This window comes from Mesoplodon mirus (assembly GCF_964341445.2).
Source record: "Mesoplodon mirus genome assembly, chromosome: 15".
NCBI classification, from domain to species: Eukaryota; Metazoa; Chordata; class Mammalia; order Artiodactyla; family Ziphiidae; genus Mesoplodon; species Mesoplodon mirus.
Genome location: NC_138991.1, coordinates 13857827 through 13873460, shown reverse-complemented (window position 1 = coordinate 13873460; position 15634 = coordinate 13857827). Strand labels below are relative to the sequence as shown.

Sequence of the window (15634 nt, the reverse complement as noted above, 5' to 3'; positions counted from 1 at the left end):
ATCCCAAAGACTGGGAAAGTTAATCCATAGCTGCCGGTTTCGAGGATCTTAGAAAATGTCAGAACTGGCATGTGCTCTGCAGTTTACCCCAGTCCTCACCTCTCCCTGTTGTCCTACACTTGTTCCATGTCACTCATGCACATTGCCAATAGGTCCCTGCAGCTACTTTAGTGTGTGGCCCTTACAGTAAATTTTTTTAAATGTTTATTTTATTTTTGGCCGCGTTGGGTCTTCGTTGCTGTGCGTGGGCTTTCTCTAATTGTGGTGAGCGGGGGCTACTCTTTGGTGTGCGGGCTTCTTGTTGTGGTGGCTTCTCTTGTTGCAGAGCGCAGGCTCAGTAGTTGTGGCTCGCGGGCTCTAGAGCACAGGCTCAGTAGTTGTGGCACACGGGCTTAGTTGCTCCGTGGCATGTGGGATCCTCCTGGACCAGGGCTCGAACCCATGGCCCCTGCATTGGCGGGCAGATTCTTAACCACTGAGCCACCAGGGAAGCCCAACATCTTTTTTTAAAGTTTTTATTGAATTTGTTACAATATTGCTTCTGTTTTACTTTTTTGGGGTTTTTGGCCATGAAGCACGTGGAATCTTAGCTCCCTGACCAGGGATCGATCCTGCACCCCCTGCACTGGAAGGCAAAGTCTTAACCACTGGACCTCCAGGGAAGTCCCTAACATTTGCTTTTTAAATAGGAAAAATGTTACACTTGTGTTAGATTTCAACGTGTCAGGAAGCTTCAGGCTTAAAAGAGAGGAATAGCTGGAGGATCCTTGAGCTCTAGCCTCACCTGAAGACGACCTAGCCAGAGCCTCCAAACCCCACCGGAATTCCCACCGACTCCAGGCTCAGCTGCAGGGGTAGGAGGCCTGGCCTTGTGGTACCTTGGAGTTCTGACTCACCATCTCCTTTGCCCTCAGGCCCAATTGTGTCAACGTGCTGGTCACCACCACTCAACTAATTCCTGCCCTGGCCAAAGTCCTGCTGTATGGACTGGGCTCCGTGTTTCCTATTGAGAACATCTACAGTGCAACCAAGACAGGTAGGGGAGCCCAGACCTCAGAGTGGTACGGGGAGGGAGGGTAAGGTCAGCTTTGCCTGCCAGGTTTGGAAAGTTTAAGGAAAACGACACTAGGGAAGTTAAAGAGCTTGTCCATGGGCATGGACAAATCTCCCAAACAACCCTCATAGACCCACTGGGTTTAACCTCTGCTTCTAGAGAAATTGGTTAGGATTGCAGTTTTCCAAAGTGTGTGTATTAGTTAGGATACCTGCGAAGCTGCTGTAGCAAATACACCCCACATACAAGGGCTTAGGGCTAAAGCTTATTTCTCCCTCAGATGTCAACAGACCAGAGGTGAGTGATCCAGGCTGATGGGGTGACTCTGTCCTCATACCCAGGGAGCCAGGTTCTTCCCGTTTTAGTTTTCCACCATCCCCTATAATTTTATCCTCATGTACATGGTCAAATCAGATTGTGCCATATTGTCATTCCAGGTTATGAGAAGGGGGAAAAGAGGAAGGAGTAATGGGCGTCCATTATTGTAAAGCCAAGACTCAGAAGGAGGTGCATGTTACTTCTACTCACTTCCTATTAACCCAGCTTAGTCACATGGCCACAACTAATTGCAAGGGAAGCTGGGAAATGTAGTCCATAGCTAAATGACTGAGAGCCCAGGTAAAACTCATGAAAGTCCATTACTAAGGAAGCAGAGGAAGACAGTTCCCCCCACCCCCGCCGCCCCAGGACGGTACATGTGGTGGTTTTAATTTAACTAATTTTAATTAGTTAATTATGGCCATTAACTAATCTAACCTTGAACCACACAGAAAACTATTGTTTTTTTAATGCTCTGTCAAAGAGATGGTCTTAATTTAGTGTTATCTTGCTTTAACACCTCTTTAATACTTGCTCATCTCCTTTATTAACAAAGAAAACAAGCCTTAGGCTTAGAACTTTCATCAGATAAGATAATTCAATAACTAGAAATTAACAGCATCGTTTGTCATCAGGGCAAGTAATACTGATTTTTCTTGTGGTGGAGGAGGCTGATTTTTTTTTCTTGTATCACCTAAAAATGTATAATAATACAAAGCCTAGTTATTTTTAATTAGAAATATTTACCTGGTTTTTTTTCTGAAGCAAGAACAAATATATGGTATGTACTTTGGAAGCATTTTCTTAGAGCAGTTTTTGCCTTTACTGAAGTTCTAGACCAGAGATACTGCTAAACAAACATCCTTCAGTGCTCAGGGCAGCAAAGAATTTAGCCAGCCCAAAATGTCAGTAACACCGAGGCTAAGAAATGGGGCGGTGAAGCACTTAGCCTACTCTATGCTGGCATCTGCTGAGTGACAGCTGTTCTTTTTAGTACTCTTCTCATTATGATGATGGTTACTAAACTTGCTAAAACAGGATGAGCTAAGACCCGAATTCAGTGTTCCTGGATTGATGCTGCTGCCCAGCCCCTGGGAAGAAGGAAAATACGAAAAGGTGATCATCTACAGGGAGCAAGAAAAAAACAAACAGCTGAGTCGCACGAGGGCCACTCTGTCGCCAGGCTGCCCACCCTCGGACACGTGAATCCTGGCACCTCTGCTTCCTAAACTAACTCTGGGGATCCTGGGCAGATCATGTCCAGGGCACTTCTCAGAGCCTCGTGTCCTCATCTGTATAATGGGCCCATCACTCCTACACCGGACAGCTGCATAGACGCCAGGGCTTGTTTCAAACCCCTGCTCTGCCTCTCCTGCTGTGCCACCGTGGGCAAGCCACTTAACCTCTCTGTGCCTCTGCACTGTCATCCATCACATGGGGACAGTGATGCCTCCAAGTCTGCTTGAGGATGAAATGATTAATACCTGGTCCTTAAGAAGACCTTTGTAAGAAGGCTGTACAAAGTGAGCTCTTGATTAGCGGTTATTAGTCACCTCAATCCTGGGTCCTCACCAAGTGTCTTTTCTTTCTTTCCTTCATCCGTGCATGCAGGGAAGGAGAGCTGCTTTGAGAGGATAATGCAGAGATTCGGCAGAAAAGCCGTCTACATCGTGATTGGCGATGGCGTGGAAGAGGAGCAGGGGGCGAAAAAGGTATGTTCACTGCGTCCGTCTCTCCGGCTGCTCTTTCCTCCTCTCTTGAGCCTGTCTCCTTCCCAGGCTCTTTGCTCGCCCGTCCCCTGCCATTTGGAAATCGCAGAAGCATCCTGAGTAATTTCCTGCAAATCCCCCTCCGGGCCTTTGGCTGCCACCCCGGTAGCCCTGCATTGTTTCTGGGACAACTGCTCAGGAGCCCAGAGACCCTCTGTCAGGGCAGGCTGGCCGGGGAGCTGGTGCCTGTGTGTGTGTTTTATTTAATGCTTACTGATCATATGTTCCAGGAACCCTTCCCAGTTAATAAAGACAGCATTAAGCTAATGAAAAAGAAAATCCTGCATTTGTGATCTCAGGCCCATAAGGAGAGGGGCAGGGGGGTTCTGGTGGCCACAGCTCTGTTCTTGGAAAAGAAACAGCTGCCAAAGCCCTGGATCTGGACCTGTCAACAGCATCCCAGAGAGCCTGCCACCCCCCCACACCCAGAGAGGCCTGGGAAGCAGATGGTTAATGTCACAGAGCTTAATTTGGTTTCCCCCTGGTTTCTCCCTTCCCGCCCCAGAAACAGATTCAAAGGAAATGCAAAAATGTTTAGGGGGTCTCAGCGGATGGAACTCACGAGAAGACGGAGGGCCCCGAGGGTCCCGAGAGAGGGGTGCTTAGAAGGCTTTGCATCTACTGTTCCATCCACCTGGAAGGCTCCTCCGCTTTCCCAGCTCTCCCGGACTCATCCTTTCAGCACCACTTACAGAGGGAAGGATTCTCTCACCAGCTCCCACTGCAGCTCAGTCAGGCCTGCCTGCGACTCCCTCCCCCAGCTGTCCCTAGTCCTCCTCCAGGGCATTATCCCCTCCTGTCGTGAAAGAATTACCTGTGTGATGGGTAGCTGCATCACCGACTCTCCAGCTGGTGTGTAAGCTCCGTTAGCTGAGCACCTACTGTGTGCCAGCTACTGTTGCAGGCGTCCTTCAGTGAGCAGAACACACACGGCTCTCACCCCTCGCTTAGCTCACAGCCTGGGGACGAGCAATCCACCCCTCAGTGTAACATGCGTGTCAGATGATGACCAGAGCTTTGGCGAAAAATAAAGCAGAGAATGGGAAACAGAGGAGATTCTAAGAGAGGGGCAAGCTGCAAGTGTAAGTGGTGGTCAAGCCTGCCTCGCTGCGAGGTGACAGCTGAGCAAAGATGGGAGGAGGAGAGTGAGTGAGCCAAGTGAGTATCAGAGGGAGGGAGTTCCCGGAGAGGAACCAAGAAGTTCAGAGGTCAGAAGGCTGGAGCATCCTGCAGGGAGCTGGCACGGCTGCTGGCTGCACGATGCACCAGGCGAGTGGGGAGGGGCAGGAGGTGCAGTCAGGGAGGTGCCTGGGGCCTTCGGAGGGACTTCAGCTTTTACCCTGAGCACTTCTTGTTAAAGCATATTTCTTAAACTTTAAAAATGAATTGATTCAGAGGAAAAAATATTAAGTGAATAATAGGGGTGATACACCAGGATATGACCAAAACGGTAGCGTGAATCATCACATGAATCCAGGACCAGTGTGCCAGGTCAAGAGCATGGTCTCTGGTGAGACTACTTGAAGCCCACTGCCGGGATGGAAGGGGGATTCTAGAGCCCCTCTTCCAAGTTCAGATCTAATAGAAAAAACCCTCTGCCCTCAGCATGTGACAGCCATCAAGATAAACTTGGCTTCTATTGAAGTTGGGTTGAGAACCCGCTTTGCTTCTATCAAAGTTGGGTTGAGAACCCACTTAGGCCCGTGGCCGCAGGCACCCCCTACATGCCCTCCGGTTCTCACCTGGAGAATGACAGGGACATCCATGGAGCAGTGGCTGCCATTCACCCACCTTCTCACCAGTCAAAGGACGTTTCTTAGGGCGGTGTAGCAGATGTTTTGAAATGACCGTTTCCTCTCCTGAAATGAAATACTAATGGATAATAAAACCTCCTTATAACTGTAATGTCCAGGAGATCAATATCTGATGATACATCAAAGAGAAATAAGGGAAAGTCATTTATACTCACAGTAACGTGTGCTTCAGTATGTGAACATTGGAGCACAAGATCTCACACCCAAACGTGCCATCACCGAGGATGTGAGCCGACAAACACAGGGGAACACAGGTGTGCGGTCTTGGCCATTCACGAAGCCAGAGAGGTGCCGCGGCTGTCACGTGACTGCTCCAAACTGCGAAGCAACCCATGGGAAGGTTCTGAATAAAATAAAATAGACTTCCCCAGTTGACACGGTAATTGCAGCCCTGGGAAAGTCGGGTTTTATTAAAAGCATGAGAAAAATGCTCTATTTATATGTGACAAAGTGGAGTTAAGGGTCTACACTCAGGTTATTAAGAACGGGTTTGTGCTTACTTAAATACCTGGCAGGACATCTGAAAGTCATTCAGGTGGAAGGCGTGTGGGAGGAGGCAGGAGACCTGCCCCCACCTGCAGTGCCCCCAAGTCAGGACGACAGTCAAAAATCACAGCCCTAGAAATTGCCAAGTCACCCCTAACGGGCAGGCTTCTCCTTTGAGACCTGCTGGTCTGGGGTCGCCCTCGCCTAGGGGGCAAGGAGGAGGAGGAGCGGATGGAGGTGCCTCCTTAAGGTCTGTGTCCCGGGCGCCTCCCTCACCTCGCCCTACAGCCGCCCAGCTCTCAACAGGTGACCGGGGGAGCGCATTTTGCTCTAAATCCTAGCTCCTGCCATTGTTGGCTGTGTGGCCTTCAGCAGATGGCAACCCTCTCTGAGCTGCCTTTTTAATCTGTCACACTTGCTGAGAACAGGCGCCTGGGGCCCAGCAGAGAAACCGTGCATAGTTAGCCCTCAATAGCCCGGAGCTGTGTGATTACTACTCCCCAGGGCCGGGGGAGGGGAGAAGGCTAAATCCACCTTCAGAAATTCAGGGGTTCTCTCTCCTGGGGAGCCAGCAGAAAAAGAAAACAAGAATGCCAGTTTTCACATAACATGAAAACTCACCGAAATCCCTTGTTTGCTCAAAGTCCACAGGAGAAGCACGTTTCTAAGACCCGGCTGAGGATGTGGATGGGGTGGGCTCCAGCGGGGCCAGGGCTGCCCAGTTTCTGTGGAGTTTGCATTGCCAGAGATGCCAGACGGCAGCTTAAACAGTGGAGAGCTTTCTTCATCTCTCGTTAGCTGCCCAGACAGCTGGGACAGCACCAGGGACCTGGGCCCCTCCTGTCTTGTTGCTCTGCCAGTCCCAGTACTGCTCTTTCCACAAAGTCCAGGACGGCTCCGCACCACGCCCACGTCTGCACTGCAGCCACCAGGAAGGAAAAGGGGAAGGACTCCTCCTCCCTTTAAGAGCACAGCTGATAGAGGTCAGCATCACTGCTGCTCAGACCCCATTGGCCAGATTTGAGTCACATGATCACACCTTGCCACAAAGGTAGCTGGGAGATGTACCCTTTATTCTCAGCCACCAAGTTCCTAGCAAAAGGAAAAAAAAAAGCGTTTTCTGAGAGAGAGGGAAGAAAGGATGCTGGGAGCCAGCTGGCAGTCTCCATCCCAGCTGGCATGTGGCAGGATGCTAACTGGCACCCTACTTAACCCCAGGCCTTCACCACTACTCTTTATTACCGACATCATCATTTTATTTAATCCTCCAACCCCCTCCCCCTGCGAAGTGGGTACCATTCCACTTCATTTTATACAGAACATATTTGAGACTCAGGTTAATTAATTTACCTAAGGTCACACAGCTGGTACGTGAAAACTGCTGTGTGTTTTGCTCCAAACGCCTGGCAGGAAGGAGGTGGACTTAGGAGTCTCAAACACTGTCAGTCCGCACCCTGACCTGGTCAGAAGAGAGTGGAGTCCACCAGAGAAGACTGGGACACACACCCCATGCACCAAGCTCCCCTAAGAATCCCCCGCAGTGTCTGAAGTAGCAGCCCCAGCCCATTAGTGAGAAGCCCTGTGCACCAGCGGCTCTCCCGGCCTGACGGGTGGGACTCCTTAGCCCAGGCCACTGGACACCCGAGCAGCGTGAAATACGGCGACAGGACGAGGGGCTTCAACTGTTTCAGCTGACACTGTTGTTTATATCTCCACTTTAGGGGGTCATTTGTCTCCCCCTCTCCACAAGTGATAAATCTACCTACGCTCTGGAGCCACCAGGCCTGCGAGGGAGATGGCTGAGATAGTCTCTTCCCCTTTGCTCATTTCCTCCCAGAGAAAATGAATTACACTCTTTAAAGAGGGACTGGATTGGCCAGGTGGCGACCAGCATCCATCTTTGCAGAGAATGCAAGGCTTGGCCGGGGTGAGGGTGGGGGGGGGCTGAAAGGCATTAAAGAGGTGGCATCTGTTGCCCATGATGGATAGACTTCTGCTTCCTTTGGGCAAAAGAGAAAAAGGTGTGTCCATTGAGGGCTTTGCTTGAGAAACTCACCTTCCTGCCTTTCCTCCCTCCCTTCCTCTTTTCGTTCCTTCCACGAATATTTATTAAGCGCCCACCATGTGCCAGGAGCCATGCAAGGCAGCAGTGAATATGACATTTCAAGCTCAAACCCTCCTCAGGGCCTTTGCACTTGCTGTCTTCTACCTCGACTACCTCCCCACACGTTTGCATGGCTCCCCCCTTCATGTTCTCTGGGTCCTGCTTAAATGTCACCCCCCCTAGAGAGGCCTTCCCTGACCCAACTATCAAAAGTGCAGAGCCCCCAGAGGCAGGAAAGGGTCGTTGTGCTCCTGGAACCAAAAGGACACCTGTATAGTTTCTACCCTGTGGGCATAGAACCTCAAGGGGCAGCAGAACTACCACAAGAACTTGGGGCATCCATATGTTCATCAAGCACCCTCTGTTCACTCAGTAAATAACTGAAGGTCAGTGACTGTCTTGAGGAGGCTCAGTATCTTGTAGCTGCAGGTAGCAGAAAACCTATGTAATGAAGACAAACACTTGCTCACCTAACAAGATTAGAAGTAGGAACTAACACTATATTGTAAAACAACTATACTCCAATTTAAAAAAAAAAGATTACAAGTAGGTGTATCCTACGTTGTTTCCGTGGGTCTAAAAATTCACCAAGCAGCCCTTTCCATCATTTTGCTCTACCTTTCTAACCATCTTTGGCATTTTCTTTTCCAATATTTTGCCTCATGATCCCAAAACAGCTGCCACAGCTCCAGACATCACATACTAACATGTCATCATCCAAATAAAAAGGGCAAGTAAGGAGGAAGGAGTTCTCCTCAGGTGCCTCTCTCTCTAATCATGGAGGAAAACCTTTCTCAGAAGCCCCCAGCCAACTTCCTCATTAGCTTCAACGGGTCACAAGTCAGAAGGATACAGGACAAACCCCTGGTAAACAAGGCTGAGGTTGTCATCGCTTGCTTAGACAATCATAACTCATCCCCTACCTCTCGGGCACGGCGCTGCCAAATTCGGGGTTCTGGAAGTAGGAAGAAGGGAGGATGGCTCTTGGACAGGCAACAACTTTAGTCAACGGTCACATTTTCCTGTGATAAGCAGGCAGTCAAGTTTTTTCTCTGGAGTCAGACCACTCTGTGCCTCAGTCTCCTCATCTGTAATATAAGATACACATAGTATACAGCAAGTATTATCCCCATTTTACAGACAAGCACCAAAGTAAATTAAGATCACGCAGCTAATGGTGGTAGAACAGAGCTTTGCACTGAAACATTTAACCCTCACGCTATGGAAGTATCAATATTTTGCAAATTTTTCTCTCCACATGAGTGATTTCTTTCCGTAATCAGCATAACACTTCTTTTACACCAATTACAACTTCTGCTGTCTCTGCATGCCGCCTGTACTGTTACCTACTTAATGTTTCCCTTTCAATCGACGCACTTATGTTTAAAATTGAAAACTTGATAGCATGACAATAACACAGAGCAAGCATCACCTGCTGTAAAGAAAAGGAAAAGATAAAAAAGACTCTCTGGGGGCCTCCCTGGTGGCGCAGTGGTTGAGAGTCCGCCTGCCGATGCAGGGGATACGGGTTCGTGCCCCGGTCTGGGAGGATCCCATATGCCGCGGAGCGGCTGGGCCCGTGAGCCATGGCCGCTGAGCCTGCGCGTCCGGAGCCTGTGCTCCGCAACGGGAGAGGCCACAACAGTGAGAGGCCCGCGTACAGCAAAAAAAAAAAAAAAAAAAGACTCTCTGGGACCAGCCCTATCTGTTCAAATGGAGATTAGTGAGAGTTAGGGCGGGGTTGAAGACACAGTAGCATCTAGTCGAGATTTTCTATCTGAAGTAGCAGGATTGAGAACACATTTTTAAAACGGAATAGCTTTCTCGCTGTGTGATTTAATTCCATGTCAGCATGCCGCCTAAGACCACGCTGGTCCCAGCAGAGGAGGGAGGGTCAAACGGTCCACATGTCGGACAGTGCAGGATAAGCAAATCAAAATAGGCTCAGGTGGGGTGGGGGGGAGGGAATTAGGAGATTGGGATTGCCATATATACACTACTATGTATAAAATATCAATAGATAACTAATGAGAACCTACTGTACAGCACAGGGAACTCTACTCAGTGCCCTGTGGTGACCTAAATGGGAAGGAAAAAGGGGGTTATATGTATACGTATAGCTGATTCACTTTACTGCACAGCAGAAACTAACACATTGTAAAGCAACTATACTCCAATCAAAATTAATTTAAAATAAGTAAATAAATTTTTTTTTTAAGAACAGACTCAGAAGGAATAGAAAGCCTGCCTGACCACGTAGGGGTCCACCAACGATGTTCTGTGCTCCCGGTTTGGGAAATGCCCACATGCTACACTGACTCAGTGTGATTTCTCCTAAGGTTCTAACCATGGGCGTGGGATCCAGGGGGGGCTGTGGGAAGCACCGCACAGAGCTGTAACCGTGTGGCTGGTGTTCTGTGTTCCAGCACAACATGCCTTTCTGGCGGATATCCTGCCACGCGGACTTGGAGGCACTGAGGCACGCCCTGGAGCTGGAGTATTTATAGCAGAGCCCGCAGCCTCGCCACCTGCCATCAGAGAGGCAGCCCACCCGCCCAGGCCCCCGGTTTTCCCCACCTCCCCTGCCAGATGCTAGACACCAGGCAGGGTCCCTCCCGCCAAGAGGACGTGTCCGGTGACCATCTCAGAAGCCGTCCTTTCAGTCCCAACGCGGGTCCAGAGAAACAAAGTACCCAGCAGTGGCTTTGGAATATTTAACTTTGGGGAAAAGGGCTGGCTCGGAGTCCAGACTTTTCTGCAAGACTCACAAGCAAGGAATTCCTGATTTGGGGGAGGGCTGGTGATGAGGAGGGGACAGGCTCTTTTTTTTTTCTCCACTTTAATTTATGGACTAATCTCATTACTCTGGTATTACGCTCTTGTACCTGTGTTGTTGGTTTTTGTTTTCTCAGCTGGCATGTGGGGCAGTGCACAGCTCTAATTTAAGCCTCTCTGCTCTGAGTTGTGCTTTGAGGGGACAATCATTCTTTGAACAGAGGGGGGCGATTTGGGGCTGTGGGGAAGACTATTGCTTATTTTTGTTTTTAAGAACGTAACCTGATGTCATGTGGACAGTGCACGTGCCTTATGCTGCCATCTTGTTTTCTAGGAAGAGGGGACCCTGGGGAGGAGGCAGTACTTTGTGACGGAAAAAGGCATTAAATAAAACCACGTTTACATTTTGAAGTGGGGTGGAGTGTCACTACTTCATTACTGCTTTTGAGGCTTCTGAATTTGTTGGTGTTTTCCAAAACCTTTTCAGTTACAGAAGCATAAAATCCGACTCAAACTGCCTTAAGCCAAAGAAAAAAGAAAATCGTCTCCAGGAACTTTGGGTAATAACCGTCTTTAGCCATAGCTGGATCCAGGTGATCAAGTGACTTTCTCCTGTGTGGTTTTACTTCTCGGGCAGGCTCTTCCCTGTGTGGCAAAGGCAGCTCCAAGAATCTTTCGGCAAAACCATACCAGCAGAAAGAGAGCACTTTCTGCACAGGGGTTCTAGCAAAAGCCCCAAGACTGTGTCAAACCTGAGTCATGAGCTGCCCATGGAGCTGGATGGGGTTCAGTCTCTCATTAGCAGAAAGTTGGGGAGAGCTTGTCCCCCAAAGGAGGAATCCACGAGCTACTACTAAAAGAACTGGGGAAAATGGGGGCTGGGATGGAAACTAGAACTGACCTCCATGCCATTGGTGGGACTTCATTTTCCAGCGGATGAGCCAAGGATCCAGTGTAGGGAACAGGAAGGGACATCTGGAGAAGTTCCAAGGACATCTTGAGCTCTGTTGCTGCCCACAGAATTCCAAGCAGGGTCTCGATCCATTTGAGTGGATGCTAAGCATAAGTATAGGCTTCGCCCTCTATTCATGTTGGTGAAATCCAGGGTCACCAATTGGCTGGCATCCATGTCAGTGGAGATGGGAGATGACTTCATGGATGACTGGAGTCTCAGAGCTACAATCTGATAGATGGAAAGTCATCACCAAGGGTGAGACAGACTCCCTGGCTAGGCTCTGAGCTCCCTGGGGGCAGGTGCTGTTGGTTTCATCTCTGTATTCCCCCAAATCAAGCACGAGTGTCGTTCTTAGAATCAATCTACAGAGTGGATACTGACATAAATTGGAATCCCGTTATAGATGACGTGGAAGGAAGGATGAAAGTATAATTGGAATCACAGGTAATTGGGTGAATGGATATTTGGAAAAATGGATGAATAGATGTCTAAACGGGTGGGTGGATGGACGGTTGGTTAGGTGACTGGATGATTGAGTGATTTGAAGGTGGATGTTTAGCAAGGTGATTGGAGAACGGATGAATAAATGGATGGATAATTGTTGGGATGACTAGATGGATGGCTATATAGATTATGAGTGGACGGATGACTGAACTGAAGACTGAATGGTTGTATGGTGAGATGAATGGATAGATGGTTGTTTGGATGAGCAAATGGTTGCATGGCTTTATGGAAAGATGTATAGATGGTTAACAGGGTGAGTGAGTGGCTAAATGAATGGATGGCTGTTTGAATGAGTAGTTGGATGGAATGGTTGATGGGTGATTGACAGTAATACTGTGATGGCTGGATATGTGGGCGCAAGAATGGTGCAACAGTTAAATGGGTGGATGGTTAAATGGAGGTAAAGAATCCCTAGAGTTAGTTGCCTAGAACATGTGGGTCAGCCTCACTATTATTTGCCTACTTAGATTTTTTTGTAATGAGTGGAGGAGTTTTACTGGATGAATTGACTTCTGGCTGGAATAGAGAAAGGGACTGGAGCAGAACCTCCCAGGGAGTCAGCCATGTGAACGCTCCTGGATCCTCCCTGTCTCCCCATTGTTTGGTACCCCTGCCACTCAGGCACCCACTTGTAATCATGCGCTATCCAGCCCTCCCTTTCCACCACCATCAAAACCTGCTGTCAGAAAAAATTCTGTTTAGGGAGATTGGCTCAACATGGCGGAGTAGAAGGACGTGCACTCCCTCCCTCTTGCAAGAGCACCAGAATCACAACTAACTGCTGAACAATCATCGACAGGAAGACACTGGAACTCACCAAAAAAAGATACCCCACATCCAAAGACCAAGGAGAAGCCACAGTGAGATGGTAGGAGGGGTGCAATCGCAATAAAATCAAATCCCAAACTGCTGGGTGGGTGACTCAAAAACTGAAGAACACTTATACCACAGAAGTCCAACGCACTAGAGTCAAGGTTCTGAGCCCCAACTCAGACTTCCCAACCTGGGGGTCCGGCAGCGGGAGGAGGAATTCCTAGAGAATCAGACTTTGAAGCCTAGTGGGATTTGATTGAAGGACTTCGACAGGACTGGGGGAAACAAAGACTCCACTCTTGGAGGGCACACACAGTAGTGTGCGCATCGGGACCCACAGGAAGGAGCAGTGACCCCATAGGAGACTGAACCAGACCTACCTGCTGGTGCTGGAGAGTCTCCTACAGAGGAAGGGGGTGGCTGTGTCTCACTGTGAGGACAAGGACACAGGCAGCAGAAGTTCTGGTAAGTACTCCTTGGCATGAGCCCTCCCAGACTCCACCATTAGCCCCATCAAAGAGCCCAGGTAGACTCCAGTGCTGGGTCGCCTCAGGTCAAACAACCAACAGGGAGGGAACCCACCCCACCCATCAGCAGACAAGTGGATTAAAGATTTACTGAGCTCTGCCCACCAGAGCAACAGCCAGCTCTACCCACCACCAGTTCCTCCCATCAGGAACCTTGCACAAGCTTCTTAGATAGCCTCATCCACCAGAAGGCAGACAGCAGAAGCAAGAAGAACTACAACCCTGCAGCCTGTGGAACAAAAGCCACATTCACAGAAAGACAAGATGAAAAGGCAGAGGGCTATGTACCAGATGAAGGAACAAGATAAAACCACAGAAAAACAACCAAACAAAGTGGAAATAGGCAACCTTCCAGAAAAAGAATTCAGAATAATGATAGTGAAGATGATCCAGGACTTCTGAAAAAGAATGGAGGCAAAGATCAAGAAGATGCAAGAAATGTTTAACAAAGACCTAGAAGAATTAAAGAACAAACAAACAGAGATGAACAATACAATAACTGAAATGAAAAATACACTAGAAGGAATCAATAGCAGAATAACGGAGGCAGAAGAACGGATAAGTGACCCAGAAGACAGAATGGTGGAATTCACTGCTGCGGAACAGAATAAAGAAAAAAGAATGAAAAGAAATGAAGACAGCCTAAGAGACCTCTGGGACAACATTAAACGTAACAACATTCGCATTATAGGGGCCCCAGAAGGAGAAGAGAGAGAGAAAGAACCCGAGAAAATATTTGAAGAGATTATAGTCGAAAACTTCCCTAACATGGGAGAGGAAACAGCCACCCAGGTCCAGGAAGCACAGAGAGTCCCATAGAGGATAAACACAAAGAAACACACCAAGACACACAGTAATCAAATTGGCAAAAATTAAAGACAAAGAAAAATAATTGAAAGCAGCAAGGGAAAAATGCAAATAACATACAAGGGAACTCCCATAAGGTTAACAGCTGATTTCTCAGCAGAAACTCTACAAGCCAGAAGGGAGTGGCATGATATACTTAAAGTGATGAAAGGGAAGAACCTACAACCAAGATTACTCTATCCAGCAAGGATCTCATTCAGATTCAATGGAGAAATCAAAGCTTTACAGACAAGCAAAAGCTAAGAGAATTCAGCACCACAAAACCAGCTCTACAACAAATGCTAAAGGAACTTCTCTAAGTGGGAAACACAAGAAAAGGACCTACAAAAACATACCCAAAACAATTAAGAAAATGGTAATAGGAACATACACATCGATAATTACCTTAAACGTGAATGGATTAAGTGCTCCAACCAAAAGATACAGGCTTGCTGAATGGATACAAAAACAAGACCCATATATATGCTCTCTACAAGAGACCCACTTCAGACCTAGGGACACATACAGACTGAAAGTGAGGGGATGGAAAAAGATACTCCATGCAAGTGGAAATCAAAAGAAAGCTAGAGGAGCAATACTCATATCAGATAAAATAGATTTTAAAATAAAGAATGTTACAAGAGAAAAGGAAGGACACTATACAATGATCATGGGATCAATACAAAAAGAAAGAAGATATAACAATTATAAATATATATGCTCCCAACATAGGAGCACCTCAATACATAAGGCAACTGCTAACAGCTATAAAAGAGGAAATTGGGGCTTCCCTGGTGGCGCGGTGGTTGAGAGTCCCCCTGCCGATGCAGGGGACACGGGTTCATGCCCTGGTCTGGGAAGATCCCACATGCCACGGAGTGGCTGGGCCCGTGAGCCATGGCCGCTGAGCCTGCACATCCGGAGCCTGTGCTCCGCAATGGGAGAGGCCACAACAGTGAGAGGCCTGCGTACCACAAAAAAAAAAAAAAGAGGAAATTGACAGTAACATAATAATAGTGGGGGACTTTAACACCTCACTTACACCAAGGGACAGATCATCCAGACAGAAAATTACTAAGGAAACACAAGCTTTAAATGACACAATAGACCAGATAGATTTAATTGATATTTAGAGGACACTCCATTCAAAAACAGCAGATGACACTTTCTTATCAAGTGCACATGGAACATTCTCCAGGATAGATCACATCTTGGGTCACAAATCAAGCCTCAGTAAATTTAAGAAAATTGAAATCATATCAAGCACCTTTTCTGACCACAATGCTGTGAGATTCAAAATCAGTTACAGGGAAAAAAAACGTAAGAAACACAAACACATGGAGGCTAAACAATACGTTACTAAATAACCAAGAGATCACTGAAGAAATCAAAGGGGAAATCAAAAAATACTTAGAGACAAATGACAATGAAAACACAACGATCCAAAACCTATGGGATGCAGCAAAAGCAGTTCTAAGAGGGAAGTTTATAGCAATACAAGCCTACTTCAAGAAACAAGAAAAATCTCAAACAATCTAACCTTACACCTAAAGGAACTAGAGAAAGAAGAACAAACAAAACCCAAAGTTAGTAGAAGGAAATAAATCATAAAGAGCAGAGAAGAAATCAATGAAATAGAAACAAAGAAAACAATAGCAAAGATCAATAA

The 15634-nt window shown here is 47.7% G+C and overlaps 1 protein-coding gene across 4 annotated transcripts in view; it reads left to right on the top strand.

The window, feature by feature from the left end:
• Positions 1 to 10696, top strand: part of EYA2 (EYA transcriptional coactivator and phosphatase 2) — a 260087-nt gene extending 249391 nt beyond the window's left edge. For 2 of the 4 annotated variants that reach the window (XM_082645804.1, XM_082645806.1), the window contains 3 exons: positions 915 to 1036; positions 2984 to 3084; positions 9972 to 10696. In XM_082645804.1, the coding sequence (XP_082501930.1) occupies positions 915 to 1036; positions 2984 to 3084; positions 9972 to 10052 (304 nt within the window). In that variant the 3' untranslated portion in view covers positions 10053 to 10696. Of the gene's footprint in view, positions 1 to 914; positions 1037 to 2983; positions 3205 to 9971 lie in introns of those variants that run through there. The other 2 variants (XM_082645805.1, XM_082645803.1) reach the window with 1 other exon arrangement.
• The last annotated feature ends 4938 nt before the right edge of the window (positions 10697 to 15634 follow it).